Source organism: Bombus impatiens, unplaced genomic scaffold, assembly GCF_000188095.3.
Source record: "Bombus impatiens unplaced genomic scaffold, BIMP_2.2 scf_0389, whole genome shotgun sequence".
In the NCBI taxonomy this organism is placed as follows: domain Eukaryota; kingdom Metazoa; phylum Arthropoda; class Insecta; order Hymenoptera; family Apidae; genus Bombus; species Bombus impatiens.
The window spans coordinates 2,495,444-2,513,773 of record NT_176808.1 but is presented as its reverse complement, the minus strand read 5'-3'; the positions used below and the strand labels follow the sequence as shown (position 1 = coordinate 2,513,773).

General features: G+C 42.1%; 2 protein-coding genes across 43 annotated transcripts in view; both read left to right on the top strand.

The window, feature by feature from the left end:
* The window catches only part of LOC100742268 (Na(+)/H(+) exchange regulatory cofactor NHE-RF1), an 8,192-nt gene extending 5,348 nt beyond the window's left edge, over positions 1 to 2,844 (top strand). Inside the window, exon 3 of the mRNA XM_003490038.4 lies at positions 2,185 to 2,844. Within this exon, the coding sequence (XP_003490086.1) occupies positions 2,185 to 2,529 (345 nt within the window). The 3' untranslated portion in view covers positions 2,530 to 2,844. The remainder of the gene's footprint in view (positions 1 to 2,184) is intronic.
* Positions 2,845 to 13,137: 10,293 nt separating this feature from the next.
* The window catches only part of LOC100746778 (twitchin), a 79,143-nt gene continuing 73,950 nt past the window's right edge, over positions 13,138 to 18,330 (top strand). For 41 of the 42 annotated variants that reach the window (XM_033321129.1, XM_033321128.1, XM_033321109.1 and 38 more), the window contains exons 1-2: positions 13,138 to 13,565; positions 18,107 to 18,330. The gene's annotated coding sequence lies outside the window, so the exon portion shown is untranslated. Of the gene's footprint in view, positions 13,566 to 18,106 lie in introns of those variants that run through there. The other variant, XM_033321149.1, reaches the window with a different exon arrangement.

Below are 18,330 nucleotides of genomic sequence, written 5' to 3'. Positions count from 1 at the left end.
GCGCGCGCGCGCGCGCACCTTTTAACAAGGACGTCGCTTCCGTTGTACTTCGAACGGGATACTCGACGTAAGAAATTAGTCGTTCGCTGTAAAGATCGTAGTTACGATTAGTCGCGATTCTAGTCGATTGCATACGATATAAGCTCGTGGTTGCTGGAATTAATTGAATCGCGGGATGCCGGTGTCTACGCAACAATGCCACGACATAGATTCTCGATGTTTTATGGAAAGTTACTTCAGCTTGATCTATGCTGGTATTAGGTATTCATAGCATTATTGGACTCACATGTTTATATCGAACGTTCTCGTTCGTTGCATCATCACGATCAGTCCTTCGACGTTACCAAAGCCTCGTTCGTATTAGTTAGGTTATCCGAATTCAAATCGCTCGAGGATGACAAACAAGTTGAGACCGTTTGTTCAACGTGAACCTGTTTTTTTACTTCACTCGAAATATTCTTTCGTATTTCTACGCTCGTTTTTATTGAAATCGCCCTCGGATTAGCGAAGTCGCTTGAACTTGTTAAGCGGTTGCAAAATGTAATGACTTGCTTGAAGGTAGGTACGAGTCGCGCGAATTCAAGTGATCTAACGAACTTGGCTTATAGTCCCGTTTAAATCAGCCAAGTTACGTGAATCCAAACTGTTTGAATTTGAATAACCTGATTTCAAGAGGATATCTGCTGGTATATAAATGTTAATCACGATATTAATCATAATTATAAATCTGACATTTAATTTAATACTAAATATAAATTTCAAGAAAGGTCAAATCGGTTTAAAGCATTGATATTAGTAAATTGGAAATTATCTAACGACCGTGCTGTTCGTTTCGAGTTAGAGAAATCTCGAGTTTCTAAAGAATCTCAACTTTGTTCGAACGAAGCTTAAACCAAGTCGCACGAGTTCCAGTAACTTGGCTGCTATAAACAAATCCCAAGTAGCACAATTACAGAGCGTAGTAAGAATTCGCAAAGTTCTGGGACGAAGATTCGAGGATCGTTCGAATCGTAATCGAAGGAAATTTCGATAGAAGCGAGTTTTTTCAATTGCGGCGGCGATAACAGCGAACCGCAGCAGGACAAACCGACTAACATTATTTCGAAGAGATTTAAACGGCCTGTGGTTGGGAACCGGTTTTCCATCGCGCTTGCCTTTTGCCGATGGAATTCCTTTAAGTACCGTTCGGAATATTGCATCAGGAGCCAAGGTCATTATGAGTTCCTTCCACGAATTTGTCCATCGTTTTTGACCCGTGTGAAACTTGTCTGAATCGCGCGTATCTCTTCATTACCCAGGAAAAAGAGAACAATGCTGCGACCGATGTAACGCGTCTATTAATTGCCGCGTCCACGCTCTTACTTTCTATCGGCGGGCGTTAAGGAGAAACACTTTCTGTTGTATAACGGAAAATTGAAGCGTTTCGCTCGACCGCACCCCGTTAACGTAAATTTTCTTTAATGTGAAAAATTTAGTCGCAGCGTTAACCGGCAGAATGTGTCGACTCTTCGTTCCAACGATAATTTCTCTATTTATAGAAGGTAAATAATTAGAAACAATGTAAATTCGTTTCATTTATAAATAATCGTATGGCGTTTATATTCGCAAGCATCATAGCTCGATCTAATCGAAATTCATAATCGTTGGATAATTATCGCGTCGTAAATTTGCATGCATTTATAGGAAATTTAACCAGAGATATACAGAAATGTGTAAAATATCCAAAGCTCACTAGTCATTGTAATATATTTTCCAGGTGACAGGAATGTCAGTCTAGATGTCGCTTCTTCGGTCGCGTTCATCAAATTATGATTTCGCGTAAACATCCAAAGTCGAATAATCATAGAAGTTTCGGAATAAACAGATAAACTGGTAAATAGAGAAACAATTTCTCCAGGCTTGCGTTGCTGATTTCGTTCGAAGCGACCGATTTTCAACCTCTTCGAAGCGCATATTTCGGAAAAAAGTAGCGCGCCGCCGACCACCGGCCTTGATACGTGACAAGAGTTCCTCCTACCATTTACACGCTTTTTCTTTGTTCCGCCTTGTACTCGTCTATACGTCTTTGTCTCTCCTCGTGCATATAGCGTAGCTAATATGCAAGTTGAAATGCGCACGTGTGTCCAAAAATATATATTACGCTTATAGACGAGGAAATTATAAAAGGAAATGTTTTTTTTTCAGAACGCGCATAAGTCAAGTGGATCGAACGACACTTCGCACAGCGAGAGCAGCACGCTGACGGCAAGTGCAACGAGAACTTCGAACAGGAGCGAGAACGAGAACGAGAGCGAACGTGAGGAGTCTGGCCGAGAGAACGGGAACGGGAACATCAGGAACGAGACGACGATGGCGCACGTGCACGATACCGGAAACGGCAGCGTCACCGGTAACGAGCCACGACAGGGCCTGAACCTGAAGATGAGCGCCAAAGAACTTAGAGCTCAGCTGGCTGCGCGCAAGAAATACGATCCGAAGAAAGAATCGATCGGCTTCAAGGACAAATTTGACATCGTACAAAAATTATAACCGTTGCTCTTGTCCGTCTCGTTCGATAGTCTTGTCGGCTATGCTGCGCGGTGCTGTTTCTTGTCTCGCTATTAGTAGTCAGGATGCTTGTGTCCTGACTGATCCGGATGAACGCAAAACACTGTCGGATATTTTTCTGAGTTACTGTATAGACAGAAATAGCTCGAGGCAATAGACATTTTTGAAATTCTAACCGGGCATATACACGCGTGCGGATGTACGTATCTTTATGTGTATTTGCTTGTACCTGCGAGTCCATTAAAATCCGATGGTTTGCTACAGATAGGACGAAGAACGAATTACAACGTTTCTAAATTGCTGAAAAGTCTGAACGTAATAACGTATTGCGAATCGATCGAACGCTAAAATAGTTTCTTGTTACATTAGATATACAGCTGTCCCGCTAACTACAGCGAGAATTGCGCGCACCAAGGACGTTCACGACGACGCGGGAGAAAGTGTAGAACGTTGCGCGACGTACGACGCGTAACGCGCGCGCGTCATCGGCAATTTTCATTATTCCTTATCAAATTTAACGTATCGTTCGTTTTCTTATTGTAATCGAAGGAACGTGTATAGCTTGCGAAGTAAACAGCGTCTTCCACTTCTTGCGAGTAGTACGCAGAAAGGAAAGCTTCTTTTTCGATCCTAGAAACCGATATTTGACACAACGAGGAATATGCCAACACCCGAATGGATTATGTAATTTAAGAAATGTAACGATGTACAAAAATGCGGCGACACAATAGTGGGAAGACTTGGGCAAATTTCCACGTTCGTTGGAAGTTTCAACGAGCGTATGCGACTATATATAGTTGAGAGAGTCGCAGGATTCGCAGGAAACTCGGCTACTCTCTAACTCGACATTGCTAAATATTACGACAACTTGTTGTGTAACTTTCAATTATCGCCGTCGTGATCCTTTTACGTCGTGCTTCGTACCTTACGCGAATACCTAGAAGCTAGTTGTTTTGTTCTATTTTTTATTGCTCTTTTGTTTTTCGCACGATATGTACCTACATACATTCCTGTAGTCACGATAAACACCGATCGGTAACACGCGGAAACGTACGACTTTATTATTTGTTTGATGAAGCGTTACAAGGAAAAGAAACGATTTATTGCCGATTTCGTCATATTTTTCGAAGCGTTATGTCGCACAAATTTCAGACTCGATAATTAATTCGATCGACGCATCAGAGTCAAATAATGGATGCCGATATATTGCATTTAATACCCGATAATAAATCGGTCGATAAATTGATCAGACGTCACACTTTCTACGAATGATGTCATGCGAGTATCGATAACACCTATTCCTATATGGCTATTTTACGACTAAAGTACGATATCTTAGATATAACAATATTTCGTGTTGTACATCTATTATTGGAGATCGATAGATTTGATAAGATCAAGCGCTTTTGTAATTACAGCGCGGACTCTTATCTGTTTAAAGTCAGACAAAGATAGTTGTTTTGTTTTATTCATAATTCGTATTTCGTTAAAGCTGTTTTTATTTTGAAATAAATTTTACATATGTATAAAAAAGAATTCTTCTTTTGCGGTATTTTCAACGATGCAAATTTTAAATACATATGTGTAACAGAACAGTTCAGTTGGAGAAACAAAAGGTTGTAATCTTTGAAAAGGAAAATGTAATTCTAAGAATAATTTGTTTTTGCGTGGAATTTCATTTATTTGTAAATTTCGTCTATTGAAATTCGAATTTTCTGTTATATTTTTCGTCTACTATCGATGATCGGTGTCAAACGAATTAAAATGTCGATTTGAGCGCGAATCGATAACACCGCGCACTATAGAAACCGATCGATCGCATTATCGATCAAGAAGATCGAGTCGCTCAAGGTTAATTCGCTTACCGTGATCTATCGGTTTATGCTCTGGCACTGAATATACGCTATGTAAATTCTTACATATTTCTCGTTTTATCGCAATACATTTGCAAAGTTCGATGCATAAGCATGTTCATTTCTGTAAATATTAGATCTTTGTGCGTCAAGGTCGGTGCAACGATCGGAAGAACGAATGAACCATCGTCTTCATGCCTTGTTTCGCATAATTAATATCGCTGGCCGTCGATATATTATTTACGTATCACGCGTTCGAGGCAGTTTGCGATATTTCTGCTAGTATTAAAAATGAAATTATAGTATACTGAAAAGTTGAAACGATAAACTCTATCCCTTGTCATTTTGAAATGTTAGTTTTCACGCAAACTATTGCACCGATTCCTTGAAATGTATATAAATGCTCTGAATAAGGGTAAAATACACACGTTGTTACAACTATTGCACAAGTCCAACGTATTTTTTAAGCGTAACTGTAAGCATTATGTTTGACGACAAGACTTAGTTGTACGTTATTCATCAAATTATGTTCATTTACGTACATCTCTGTATAAATAATATTGTACGTATATGACTCGCTTTATTTCTTACAACCTCCCATCGTCGGTACGTTATGTCTTCAAAGTAACTCGTATATGTCAACATATCGAAAAAGAAGATCGAAGGAAAAGCAAGTCGAAGCTTCTACGTTCGAGTGTTACAGGTTAACAGTTAAAGATACATGTTAACCCATAACTTTTGTTACACTTAATTTACGTCTCAGAACACTTTGATCAGTTTCTCGATCCTTTTGAGCTGTAACACTGCCATCGTTGTGTAGTGTATCTTTGAAAAAATCTAGTAAAATTATTGTTGATGTTATTTATTTTCGAAATAAGTACTTGCCGGAAATTTGATTTTAATTCCTAGCACCGATGACACTATAATCGTATTCCGTCCTGAGTCGGTAATGTCGGAAGTGACACGAAAATATGTAGTAAGAAGATTCTAACTGCAGATGTGGTTCTAGCTCTAGAAACTTCAAATTCTGTGATATAAAAATACATTGCATATCAGATCTATACTAAATTTCGTTTATGGCATTATTTATAAAATTTTTCGATCGACATTACGACTTACTAAAGAATCGATACTTTCCTCCATCTATCGTTCTTCTGATCGATCAATGCATCTATTTTAATAATTGTGACTATGCGATAAGTTTCTGGTTACTTCTATGGTAGAAAAATTCGTCGTTTGTGAATAAAAAGCTAAATGTCTATGTGTTTATATGACATCTGTAGACCCAATATGTAATTTGTCCTATATCTCTATACTTTTTGACTTGCATTTTGACCTGCACATCTTTTCAGTACTTGGTGTTTTTAAGAAGTCATTGTGAAACTTACATTATGCGTACGAGATGAATGGTCGATGTTGTGGAGCAGAGAAGGCCGCATACATATTTTCGGAAGGATGCAGTCGTGCAGCGATAGTTAACACTGTCAGTCAAGTAAAAGAAAAAGTGGTTGAAGATGTTGGCTCGTGAAAAACAGAGGAAGTAAATTACTGGCAAATTAACAGCACCGTGTTGGATCGGTGGTACGATGAAAAAGTAGCGGAAGAAGGGTGCAAAGGCAGATTCTTTGAGTGGTAAGTGTAAGCGAGAGAGCACGACGGGATTGAGCGTGGCGCGAGTGAGAGAGAGTGCGCGAGGCGGACATATATGGTTGCAGGGTCCGAAAAGCTCTCAGGTTACGCCGACGGCGCTAACCGTTTTCACGATGATGTTTGCTCTCCTTGTCTCTCTACTATCTCTCTCTCTCTCTTCTTCTCCTTCTTCATCCATCGTTTCTCTTTTCTTTTCTTTCTCAAATCCACGTGTATACACTCGCACCTTTCGATCCCACTTGTCTATAGTCTTTCTCTTTCCGACGTATGGGCTCGCGATCTCGGTCATTCGTATGCACACAGAAATCGCATTTTCTTCGTCGCGCCACGACCAAAAATACCGGTGTTCGTGCATCCATGGGTGAAAAGGAGAGGGAACTACAGGAGCGGCATTGGCGCGACGAAGACGGAAAGAAGAACCGCGACATATCGTCGCGATGCTGCGCGAGAGAAGGGATGAGGTTTTCGTTATTTCGAGATTATCGGGGATTGCCTGCTTTTTGGAATCGTGCCGATCGTCTCGTCCACTCCCGATATCGAGACGGCTTCTTCATCTTACTGTACCTTACCAATAAGTCGAATCATTGATGCGAATCGTTCGATATTTAAGTGGCATCCGATAATAAGAAAGCTCGGGGCAACAAATATTATACGAGGTAACCTCAAATAATATGGTTATAATTATTTTTATTATCGTTGCCTACCGATACACCTTAATTTCCATGCTAAATAGTAGAAAATCGAAATGAAACAATTAACTAGTACGATATTAAAGTTAAGAGCTATTTAGAAGAAATTAAATTCACAGTCGATGAAAGATAAGTTTTAATAACGCGGAAGTAACCGAAAGTTGATAAATATATCGGACTAAATTATATTCGAAAACAATTTTAAGTATGCATTGTCTTGCGAACCTGTTATACGATAGAATTGTCAAATTGTGTAAAGCATCGGTAAATAGTACGTGTCTGGGATATTAAATAACCGCGTGGGAGTTTAGTAGTCTAAGAATAGAGGGGCAAGAAATGCAGAATCGTAGAGTTTTGGTCCCCGGGTTTATCATTTTTACATATGTACGTAAGGATGAATTTCGGGAACTCGATTTCGGCTGATTCCAGGTTGAAAGAGAAAGAGTTTATTTATCGAAGCCGACTGAAGGCTTGCAGCTGAAACAAATGACGGGATCGATAAAAATTTCAAATTCGCTCCATCATGATTTCTCACCTCCTCGACATTTCAGCATTCTTCTTCGTATCTCATCTTTTTTTTTTTCGTTTTGCTCTGTAAATAATTTACGCGATTACGTCTTTCTACGTCAACGAGAACTGTTTGGCAATTTTCTCCGCGAAATATTTCGCGAGTTTTTCCCATAGTGAAAATCGTAATTCGAGATATCCGACAGTCGATTTCAGACTGCAGACTATTTACGTAGACCCAAATTTTTATGAACACAGCTGAAGAAACCGTATCTAAACAGAGATTTCTTTGTTCTACGATTATTAGTTGTATATTTTTGCACCACGACTATGTACATTCCGCATACTGTTGGATTTGCAAATTTTCCTTAAACGTACGTATAAACGTTCGTTGTCTAGTCAAGACGTTTCGAAATGTTCTCTGCGATTACCGGTCCGTTGTTAATTATATCATCGCTTTTCACCGCGTTATTCGAAGATGCAATTTTTCCCAAAATAGATATCAGCTCGATAAATAGACGTTCCGATACATACGACGAGCATTTTGTCGACACTTTTGTACTCTAGCTATCTATCTACGTAGCTATACTGTGAAAATTTGTAAACACTAAGTGGATCCGTGTGCCATAAACTTGGGCGCCATGTGCTTAATTATTATGAATCGGAATGAAACGAATGAAACGAATGTTTAATACTATAACACACACACACACACACGCACGTGTTTCTTACAAATGTATAGATTAAGATCCAAACAATGTTAACGAGATTTCCTTGTTCGTATTGGAAATTATTGATAAGTCCCATCAAGACTGTCTCGCGTAATTTAATCAAAATTTTACAAGTTACCATTTTATATTACCATTACGTTATATGCAGAGGACGATTTCGTCGACGAATCCTTCCGACATGTATGTGCGAGGTGGTTCGAACAATGTCAGAAATTTAGCGTATTAGTATAGCGTATAAAGTGTGTAATTAATAAGAAAAAATAGCGTGAAAATTGTCAGCTACCATTACTAAATAAATATTATAATGTTGTTAATTAATGTTGTTAATGTTGTTGATAAATACGTTTGCGTAACAATAGCAAGTTTAGCAACGAATGAAATAATTATTAAGTCGTCCGAAAAGTTTCTTACCTTTTATAAGCAAATAATGGATGCACATTATATTATTTTATCGAATTACGTATGATCGATTTTGTTTTATCAAGATAAAGATTACAACGTTCGACAGCTTAGGTTTCATTTTTGTATAAACATGTGTCGTTGTAAAAGACATGTGTCTATAAAAGAAAGACACTTTTCGGACAACCTAATACAAGGTAGAACTTTGGTAGCAACTTACATATTACATATCTATATACTTTGTATATTTTCTCACATTATATCGTATTCTGTGAATTTTTGCAGATTCTCAAATCCAAAAGACGCAGTGAAGCCGATGATCCGATGAAAATCAAGGAAATTTTCTAAATCACCAGTTATCGTCATTGACCGCTCTATTCGCGTACACATTGCGCAAACTTGCCAATTTACCGACTCTGTGGCTCGCTAAATTACCACGTAAGAGTACCACGATCGGTCAGATTGGAAAGTAAGCTCGTTGAAAGAAGAAAGTGTTGCTGCTGTAAAAGGAATTCGCGAGCGTAAGAAGGATGGAAAGGGGATCGTTCGCGATACGTAGTCGTACGCATAATAGGGGCCGGTATCTTGTCCTGTCCTCGCACTCATAACATCTATTTCCAGAACAGACCAACGACTAAGTTTAGATTCGCTGTTCCATATACTCGAGCCATTCGCCCACTCGGGTCCACTCGTTCCCAAGAAAATCTGATAAACGAACAAATAAGTGATACGTGGCTACTCCGGTTCTTGTCGCGTCTCCCCTTTCTAAAACTGCTTCTCTTTTTACCATCGTTATCGTCAAAATATACGTACTCACGTATAACGAGTAACGTTCTAGTACCTACGTACCTATACCATTTCATCCATTTCCATCATTCACCAGTGCAACGATAACAAACGCATCGTGGTGGCACTGTAAAAACATCGAGGGGAAATAAACGTGGTTCTGCGCGCGAATCGCTCGCGATATTGTATTTAGGTCGGTCGAGAGACCGTAGTCTGTATTTGCTCGAGATAAATACCACTATTGCTACGTATGGAAAAGGAGATCTTGTAACGAAGTAATTCATTTAGAATCCATTCATCGGTAATTCTTGGTCGTCGCGTTATCGTCGTTGGAGTTCGCAAAGGGTCAAAGAAACACGACGACGTACTATCCGACAGAAACAACGCTTCCGAGAGCACAGAGTGGAAATTGAGTAATCTAACGAAAGAGTCGCGGATTACCTTTGTTTTTCTTCTTTTTCTCTTGTTCGTATTCCGGGCTAAAAGTAAAGCATACTAAAAATATTTCGAGCATAACGCGCGAGAAATTTTAGCGGCATGGTTCGTTCGTTCGTTACCGAACGAATGACGTTAAGCGTCTCTTTCTTGGTTATATGTAAAACTTGGAATGCCGTGTGACGCGTCCACAGAGAACGGAAGCGTCACGGGTGTTCTATCTTGCGTAATGTTAAAAACCACGAAACGCACAACTCGGTTCGAGTGGCGAAAATAACGTAACGTATTCCACAATTGGGAATTTAAGGCAGCTGGTTGTGCATGATTTGCCGGGTATTTTTAGCCAGGCAACGCAAAGGGCAGGTCCGAAGATGTAACGGCGCTCCAGACTTGCGAGAAAGGTACGTCACAGGCGCAAAAACGTACGTCGTCAGGCGCGCGTTCTCCGCGCGATACGTGGCTGCGTCGATTCATCGGAATTAGCAGAAGTACGCGATGCAGTTTCGAAAGCCGAGTACTATTAGCGTAGAATAAACCACGCGAGGCTTCTTGCTCATCCTGTTGAAACATTCTCTGGCATTTTTCTTCTTCCACTCTGGTGTTTTCGTTTCCGCGAAAACGCAAAATTTACGCAGCGCCGCCGATTTGCTTATTTTCCCGCAAAGAACCGCTCTCATACTTGCTCGTAAATCACCCAGAAACATCCGATTCCACCGTATCGACGACCTCTCGTCTATCATTCCGGGTCGAATTTTCACGGTCGCTTTCGCTGTAACCTGCAACGAAACTTGAAACGATTCTCTCGATGTTAACTCTAGCGCGATACGCCGATTCCTATATTTCCATGTTATTCCCATTTTAGGAAATAAACAGCACTCGTCGAATACTATGGAACTCTCCTCGAAATCGTAAAAAGGAATTCCATGAATTGTCGTCTTCCGCCAAAATCCTACGAGTTTTTTGAGGTTTACGGCTACTTATAGCGCTCTGGTAAATTATCTTTTTCTCTTTTCCAAAGCACAGACGTTATTCTTCTATCGTAATTTGTTTAACTAATTTTTCTAACGTGTCTATTTTATTAGAGATCGTTTCGTTTATGCGACTCTGGTATATCGTTCGATTCTCGATCGATTCATTTCCAAAGAATGGATCTTCGTCTCTTTCCGACAAAACAATTTGCATAGAAAACACGAAGTAATTTCGAGAAGAATAAAAAGCACGAGTCCTTCTCTCAACGATAAATCCAACGATTTCTATGACAAAGGCATAACGCAAACAGATGCTCGTCGTAAATCAACTCTACTTGATTTCGCTTTGGCGCATAGACGTTGTGCAGCAAGCTGATATAAAACTCCTGTAATTCAACTCTCGTGACATAATGTATCGCAGAGTATTTACGAGTACACGCATTTAACAGACATTTTATTTGTTTAATTTGCATAGTACGCACGGTCGTAATCGATTTACGGCTGCGAACGAAGGAAAACGTTGGCTAATCGTAACGGTTGGGCTGTCATAATCTCGAGGTAGATCGACCAGTTCTCGAACAAGTTGGTGGATATCCGCGACGTGAAACGATGGAAGCGCGAGTGTTCAGGTCGTTAGGTATAGATTCTAATACGCAAAGATAGATTGGGCGGTGAGGGGTGATCGTGTATATTTAGAAAAGTGCTTGGCTTGCCAGAACCGAGAGAGACTCGTATCTCGACACCGCGTGCGAGATTTCTCCTTCGAGCTCTTCCTCTTTATCTCTCTTGCGATATCTTGTTTGTTAACCACACGCGAGAACGTATTGTAACGTTTCTCCGTGCGAATAAAAAATCTTTCGTTTCCATTACGCGTGTTCTCATTTTCACTATCTCGCCAGCTCTTCGTCGATCCTCTGTCGACCATCGGGTCGTTTCACTCTGCCAGTGGCAAAGTCTCGTTTCCAGGGAAACGTCGTTCCCTTCGAGGATCCACGAGTTTCCTCGCGTACCTCTCAATGGAAACTTTTCTCTATGTTAACGTTAATTAGCTTTCCATCGAGAATGGTTAAGACGTAAGAGAAAAAAGTATATGGCGAGCGTTAGCAGAAGTGGCTGGCGAGGTAGCTCGGCGAGAAGAGAGCGCGTGGAAATATAAACTGTATTAGTCAGACGAGAATCGGAGGAAATTCGAGCAGATATCGTGTATCGATCGCTGTGTACTCGATCGAAATTTTGAAAGCTGGCCAAAAATGTCTCATAGAAGTTGGAATACACTGCAGAGTAAAGCGCGCTCGCGGATTTACCGGCTTGTGAATCAAACGCTGTTATCCGTGAAATTATATCGACGATGAGGACGTTCGCGAAATAAAAAATAAAAGAAAATGTCGATTAGTGGTCGAAAGTACGGATGCGGCCGGAAAACTTATTTTCGTCGAGGACTGTGGCCAAGACCCACTTCTCCTTCTTCGTACGATGTTCTATTTCCTACCAACGCTGATATCTTTCCACCTTTGTCCGGGAATACGATTTTATGGTCAAAGTTTTTCAGCATCGATCAGCGGTATCGGGCATCGCGCCTTCGATATCTATCGACTTTGAATCGTTGAAACGTAGATGCTTAATTTGGTGCTGTCTATAAACGAACGTACTGTTAAATATGCTCTTCTTGATTCATCGGTCCCGATGAGATACATTCTTTGATTATATTTAAGGGTAAGAATAATCGTTAAACCGCTACACGTAGTCTAATTTCGACTCGAGGACGTCGACGTAAAATTCTTGCACGCTGATTTCTCCGACGTTCCGTCATCCGGCTAATTTGGTTGCAGCAGCAATTAACCTGCTATAAGGTCATTTATCTTCTTTTTTTATCCCACTCGTATCCTCCGTATACGCGTACCGCGTTTTTCCGCGGTGAAACAAAGAAACCTGAGAAGGAAGAGTCGAGCCTCGTTCGGACCATTTCCCTTTCCAACCGAAGCTGCTTTAAACCGTTGAACCGCCAATCTTTCGAGCTTCCAGTATTCGTAAAATCGCGTTCGTTCGTAGATTCGTGGATTAGTTCGCATTCGAACAACCCTCGTCGACCGATTCGAAACTTAACGTTGGTTCGTTCGAGCGATCGCAAGAAGAGCAAACGGTCGTAAAACGCGAAGGTAAAACGAAGAGCGCGTCCGCTGTTATTTTCGCACGGTAGTGTCAACTTCATTGGTTGCGAATACCTCGATCCCCCACTAATTACAAGGTTTCAAGTTCAATAGCAGGGTAAGTGCCAAGAAAAAAGGGTGGATGGTGAAAAGCATGGATATGGTAGAGGGACGGCTGGATGTTGGTAGAGGTAACTGGGCGGAGGTTGGCGAAAGGGGTGTGTACCTTGTGGGTGATGTGGATCCTGCGTGTCAGGTAGTCGGCGATCGCGCAGGACTCGGCTGGCCTCAGTGTCAGGAGCGAGCCTCGAAATTCGACGGCGTAGGCGTTCTTAGGGTGGGGAGATCGGGCAGGAGCGGTTATCGTGGAAGTTGCGCCGACGCAGAGACGCTGGACCCGACGTCGAGGTGTCACGGCGATATTTCGTGTGGTTAGTTGGCGCGCGGGGCCCCGGTGACTGGGACGGCCAAGACAGACGCTCCGTATCAAAGAAGAGACAAGAGACAGGGCCAAACGAACAGGATACGTTATAAACGGAGCGACGACCACACAGTGACGACGACCACGACAAAGACGATCGAATATCAAAGAAATTTCTCTCTTTTTTTCCCCACTCGTTTCTTTCTCTTTCTCTCTCTCTCTCTTTTTTCTACGTTCGTACGCGTAATTTCACTTCGACTTTCGAGAATCAAAGTGCGCGATCGACGAGCCGCGAGCTCGACCCACTCGAGCCACAGATCCACGTTAAATCCCCCCAAGGTGCCTGCAATCGAGGATTTCTAACGCCGGCACGGCCATCGACGGACCGTATTTACTCGTCTAACTATTTGGATATTTCACCGCTCGCTTCAAGTAAGTTTTCCCGTTTCACAGACTGGATCCTTGATCGTGAGAGGGTATACGAGCGAGCATACGAATGTGCGAAAATGGACGAAGTACACAGTGCGCCCTTTCCTCCTTCGCCATCGCGTTAAACATCCCCCCTTTTCGTTCTTCATTTATCGTCTTTCCTAATTTCCTTCCAACGTATAGCCTGTTCCACCTTCGTCTATGGTGAATCGTGGGTGCTTTTGGTGCTTCAGTGCTTCAAAGTGTTACGTTTCGTTGGCGACCGCACCACCAAGTGCTGTACTCGTTCGTATTCCCTTGGAGATCGTTGGATCAGGACGCCGGTGCGTAAGCTATTCTTTCAGCTGGACGTTTCTTCGATTCTTGTGCGCGTTACGTGCAATCTTGCTCGATTGTTGCAACCGTAACCGAGATTCGAAGATTTCCGTGGAAATCCGAGAAACGTAATGCGCGAGTGGTATCGATTATACGACGATCTTAAACGGCGATAGATTCGAACGGCGAAAAATTCCGCTCGCGAGAGATACAATCTTGCAATCGATGACGATCGGTACGACGACCTTGACACGCGTGTCGCTCCGAGAAGAAGAGAACGAGGCGCCGTGGGCCCAGAAACGGACCGTTGCGAATAACGATGCATCGAAAGAGATTTCGATGGTTCGTGGTCGAAACGGTGGTCTAGCGGCTTGGTGACTAATTGCCACGAGTCTGTTCGCGTCCGACCACCGAAAACTATTCGTAGACTACTATCTAGGTATCTAGGCTCGAAGTCTACTTATTTTTAGAAGGGCGTAACGCGAGCAGGAACGGTTCGTCGTCTCGTTCGACGTTCCAACCATCTATCCAACTATATTTTTCTCACTTTGTCGGCTTTTCTCTCGCACCTTCTCCAAATTCGATTAATCGTCGTTCGCAATCTATCCGCCACTTTGGCTTTCTCTCGTCTCTTTCCTTCCTCTTTCAAAATCTTCTCTTTTTTTATCTCGGTGAAACAACGTTAGTACCATCGACGATAATAGCGAAAACCAATAGACGAATGATAAAAAGAAACAAGTAGAATATTTGCACACACGCGAATATAAACATACAAGTAATATAATATGTATGTATGTATATGCGCGAATATAAACACACAAAGTACGCGATCGATGAGAAAATCTGGTAAAGTAACCGAAGAATGTGAAGAAGAGATCGGTTTAAAAGTATGTTGGAAATACGAATGGGGACGTTTGTCGATTTGTCAAAAATTCATGGTCGATCGCGTATGCTCGACGCGCTTCATAATTCCACGATATTTATAAACTTCATGGTCAGCCAACCTGAAAATTACACCTGTTGATGGTCAGGCCTGGTTGAAATTAGCACGGATGACTAATTCATTGTTTTGGTCTTCGCTGGTCATAGTCGAATATCGATATATCGTTTACTCTTTCGGTCTCGTCGTATCTTTCACGGACAACTTAAAAATTATACCGTAGCGCCTTCCGACATGCTCGTTCCATAAGATTAGCGCTATAAATACTCTCTGTATCCTCCTAAATCTTCGCGCCTCGTGTTTCTACGTACGCGAGAGCGAGAAAAGAATTTCGCGACCAGCAGCAATTTCCACGATGTACGATTTCTCTTGCTATAGATTTGACTCAGTCCACGGAAATAGACGTTGCGACAAGAGCGATGCAGGGAAAATAGTAGCGTAGACGGAAGAAGAGAGCGACGAAACGCATGCCTCGACCAATAATTTTAACTTCTAGGTCGAATTTAGTGCACTTGCCGAGCTTACCGTGGTATTAGCCCCACGATGATCTAATACTCTTTCCGTGCTTGTAATTCGAAACGTGAATCATTTCCTCGTGATGAATTTTCCTACTCCCTCGCTTTCCGATCCTCTTCATTTTAGATATCGATCGGAATCTAATAATATTTTAAACATAGTTTCGCGGCTACTTTCAAAAGCGAACTGAAACTACGATAGAGTTTTTTTTTAAGGATATACCGTGTCAGATATTTCTTCGAATATAAATTTAACGCTTTTTTCCCACTTGTACGACACCTTGCCTCGGGTATTTGGAAACGCAAACGAAAATTACGCGAAAGAAGTATTTTTTTCTCTGGAATAACGCGGCGAATGGAGATATTTTTCTGTGGCGCGTAGCACCGTTAACACCGCAGACATTAGAAAGAAAAATTACATCGGCTAATTTTTCCTCTCGGCTAACGCCGCGACATCGTTCGATATTTCTGTCTCGCCATTGCTAAACGATGTTTCATTCATTCCATGCTTTTTATAACCGGCTCTACATTGTGCCACTTGTTATTAGGCCAGTCTGTCATCGAATATATTACATCGCGAGGAGACAATAAAATTATGCCAAGTCTCAGCGAACGAAACTATTGAGACATCGCGTTACTCGCTAAACACCTGTTCGTCCATCGATCGTCGCGCTCCTCCGCAACCAAAATCTCGCAGCTTGTCTCGTAAAAGAGTTTGCCCAACATCTTTACGCGTCGATCGAACGCGATTGTCTCGAAAATAACGTCGAATACCGATCAAGGTTCGTTCGTTCTCTTCCATTCATAAAAATCCGTGTACCTATTTTTGAAACGGCCAACCACGACCTTCGATCTAAGCGACTGCCAAACGTCCTGTCGAATCGACGCGCGATCGTTAACTTGGTCGATCGATTATCACGAACCGTTCGGTCGAAAGATACGGACAGTTTTCTATGCACAGACTCGTGGAATATTCGAAACGAGCAGTTTCGTCCGAGTTGCTGAGAAAACCTTAGAAATCGCTGTACGCGCGACGTCCGTGTTCGAACGTCCCTTTCGATCTTCGGTCATTCCCTTCTTCACTTGGCACGCGTAGAACTCTCCTGTCAAAAGTGTATCTCGAACAAAGAGCAAGGAACTTGCCGTTTGGAAAGGTCGGGCTCGGATCTCAATTTCGTAGAACGAAAATCGGGGCCGTTAACCCAGATCGTCTTTCTTTATTAATCGAACGCTGGGCAAATCTTTTTCAACCGCTTGCTTTTTTTTAATTTTTCCTCCCTGTTTTTATCTCTCCTTTCCTTTTCCCTTCTTTCTCGAGTACCGCGTGCAAACGGAACGTTACAGGTAGAGATACCTGCTCGTATCTTCCACTCTTTCGATTCAATTTGATTTTAATCCAAGATGATCTTGAAGAAACTAACGTGCCAAGTTACGTTTCATCGAATTAAGCGGCCAAACGGTAGTACGGTGTTAGCGAAGATGAAAACGAAGCGGAGGAAAGGAGCAGAATGAGAACGAGCGTTACGAAGCCGAGCAATCTCAGGAATGTCTCGAGGCTCGTTGCCAAGTCTTACCGTGACGTTGTAACATTCGGTGCATTCGTTCCGATTTGCATTTCTTTCCTCGGATTTTTACGCTACTTGTCGCGTCCCATCTCTTCTATTTACAACGGTGTTAAGAAACAAAGTATTGACGCGTATCTTTGTCCTGGAAACGAAGCCTTCTCCGCGTACCAAACCTCACGAGGTTTCGTCTATTCGCACCTAATTAACGAGAAGCTACGATAAATACAACGACGTGCCAATACTTGTCGCAGCCACCGTAAACGCGCTTCGTATCGTGACGAAATTACTTTGTACTTTGGAGTTATATTCGCTACATCGGAACGTTACATCCGCGTCGATTAAATACGAAGTAAATTCTTTTTTCGCTATCGTCGTCGTGGAGGAAATTTTCTATGGCACGAGATGGAGATTTTTCGGAAGGCGTTCAGATAAGATTTTTTGATTCGCCAGACGCGTCGTAAATCAAACGCGTGCATTTTCGCTATTAGATGCCAAACATAATAACCGATTACCGAGATAACTGGTTCGCCTATTTTCGAGCCAAGAGTCGCATTAATAATAGAGGTGTTGCGTCATTGTTCGGCCTTGGACGTGTTGGAAAATCCTGAAAACCCGCGTTTGGAGTCGCGGATTCCACGAAAATACCGATTGCTTCGAACGTTGTTTCCCATTGGTGTCTGGTTTTATCGTTCGCCGGAATTCCACCGCCGGCACTTATGCTACGCTTTGAATATTTCCGAAAGCCTGAAAATCTGCAAAGTAGGGCACGAAAATGTCCGAGAATGTACAAGTTGAAAGAAACGCGTAAATTTCAAACGGAAGTCACAAACGACGGACGATATCGGCGGTGGTGCGACATTTTTCGAATTACATAAAATCTATTTTGAATTCCTCAGTAGCGATATATCTTTTCTTGAATTTGGATGTAACGCGCGAAATATAATAATTTGGCTCGCATTACCCGTGACTGTGAGATCAAAAGCTGTTCTTGTATCTCGAGCCGTCCAAGTTAATCTATCGCTCGACTTAATGGTCGCTAATCTTTGCTCTACGAAACGTCTATTTAGCAACGACTATCGACCCTTTCAACACCGAATTTCCTTATTTCGTTAAGCAACAGTTTTTCCAATCAAAGCGTCTTTCCACGATGCCCGATACGAAAATCATTTATCGCTAAATTCTGATCGAGACGATCTTTCGGATCGACAGATTTGACGAGGATCGTCATCAGCGAGGGAAGGAGGCTAACGGTTGGATGGTGCCGCGGGTCGGCGCCGTTTAAACCGACTCGAAGCGGATAGACGAGATTTGTCGACAAGCAACGAAAAGAAGCAAAGAACCGAGCGAGTCCTCGATTTCTAAGGCGAGAGGGTGGCGCGCCACCCGAGAAATTCGCGGTAAAGGGAGGAGGGGCGAAGGCGACCCAACACCAT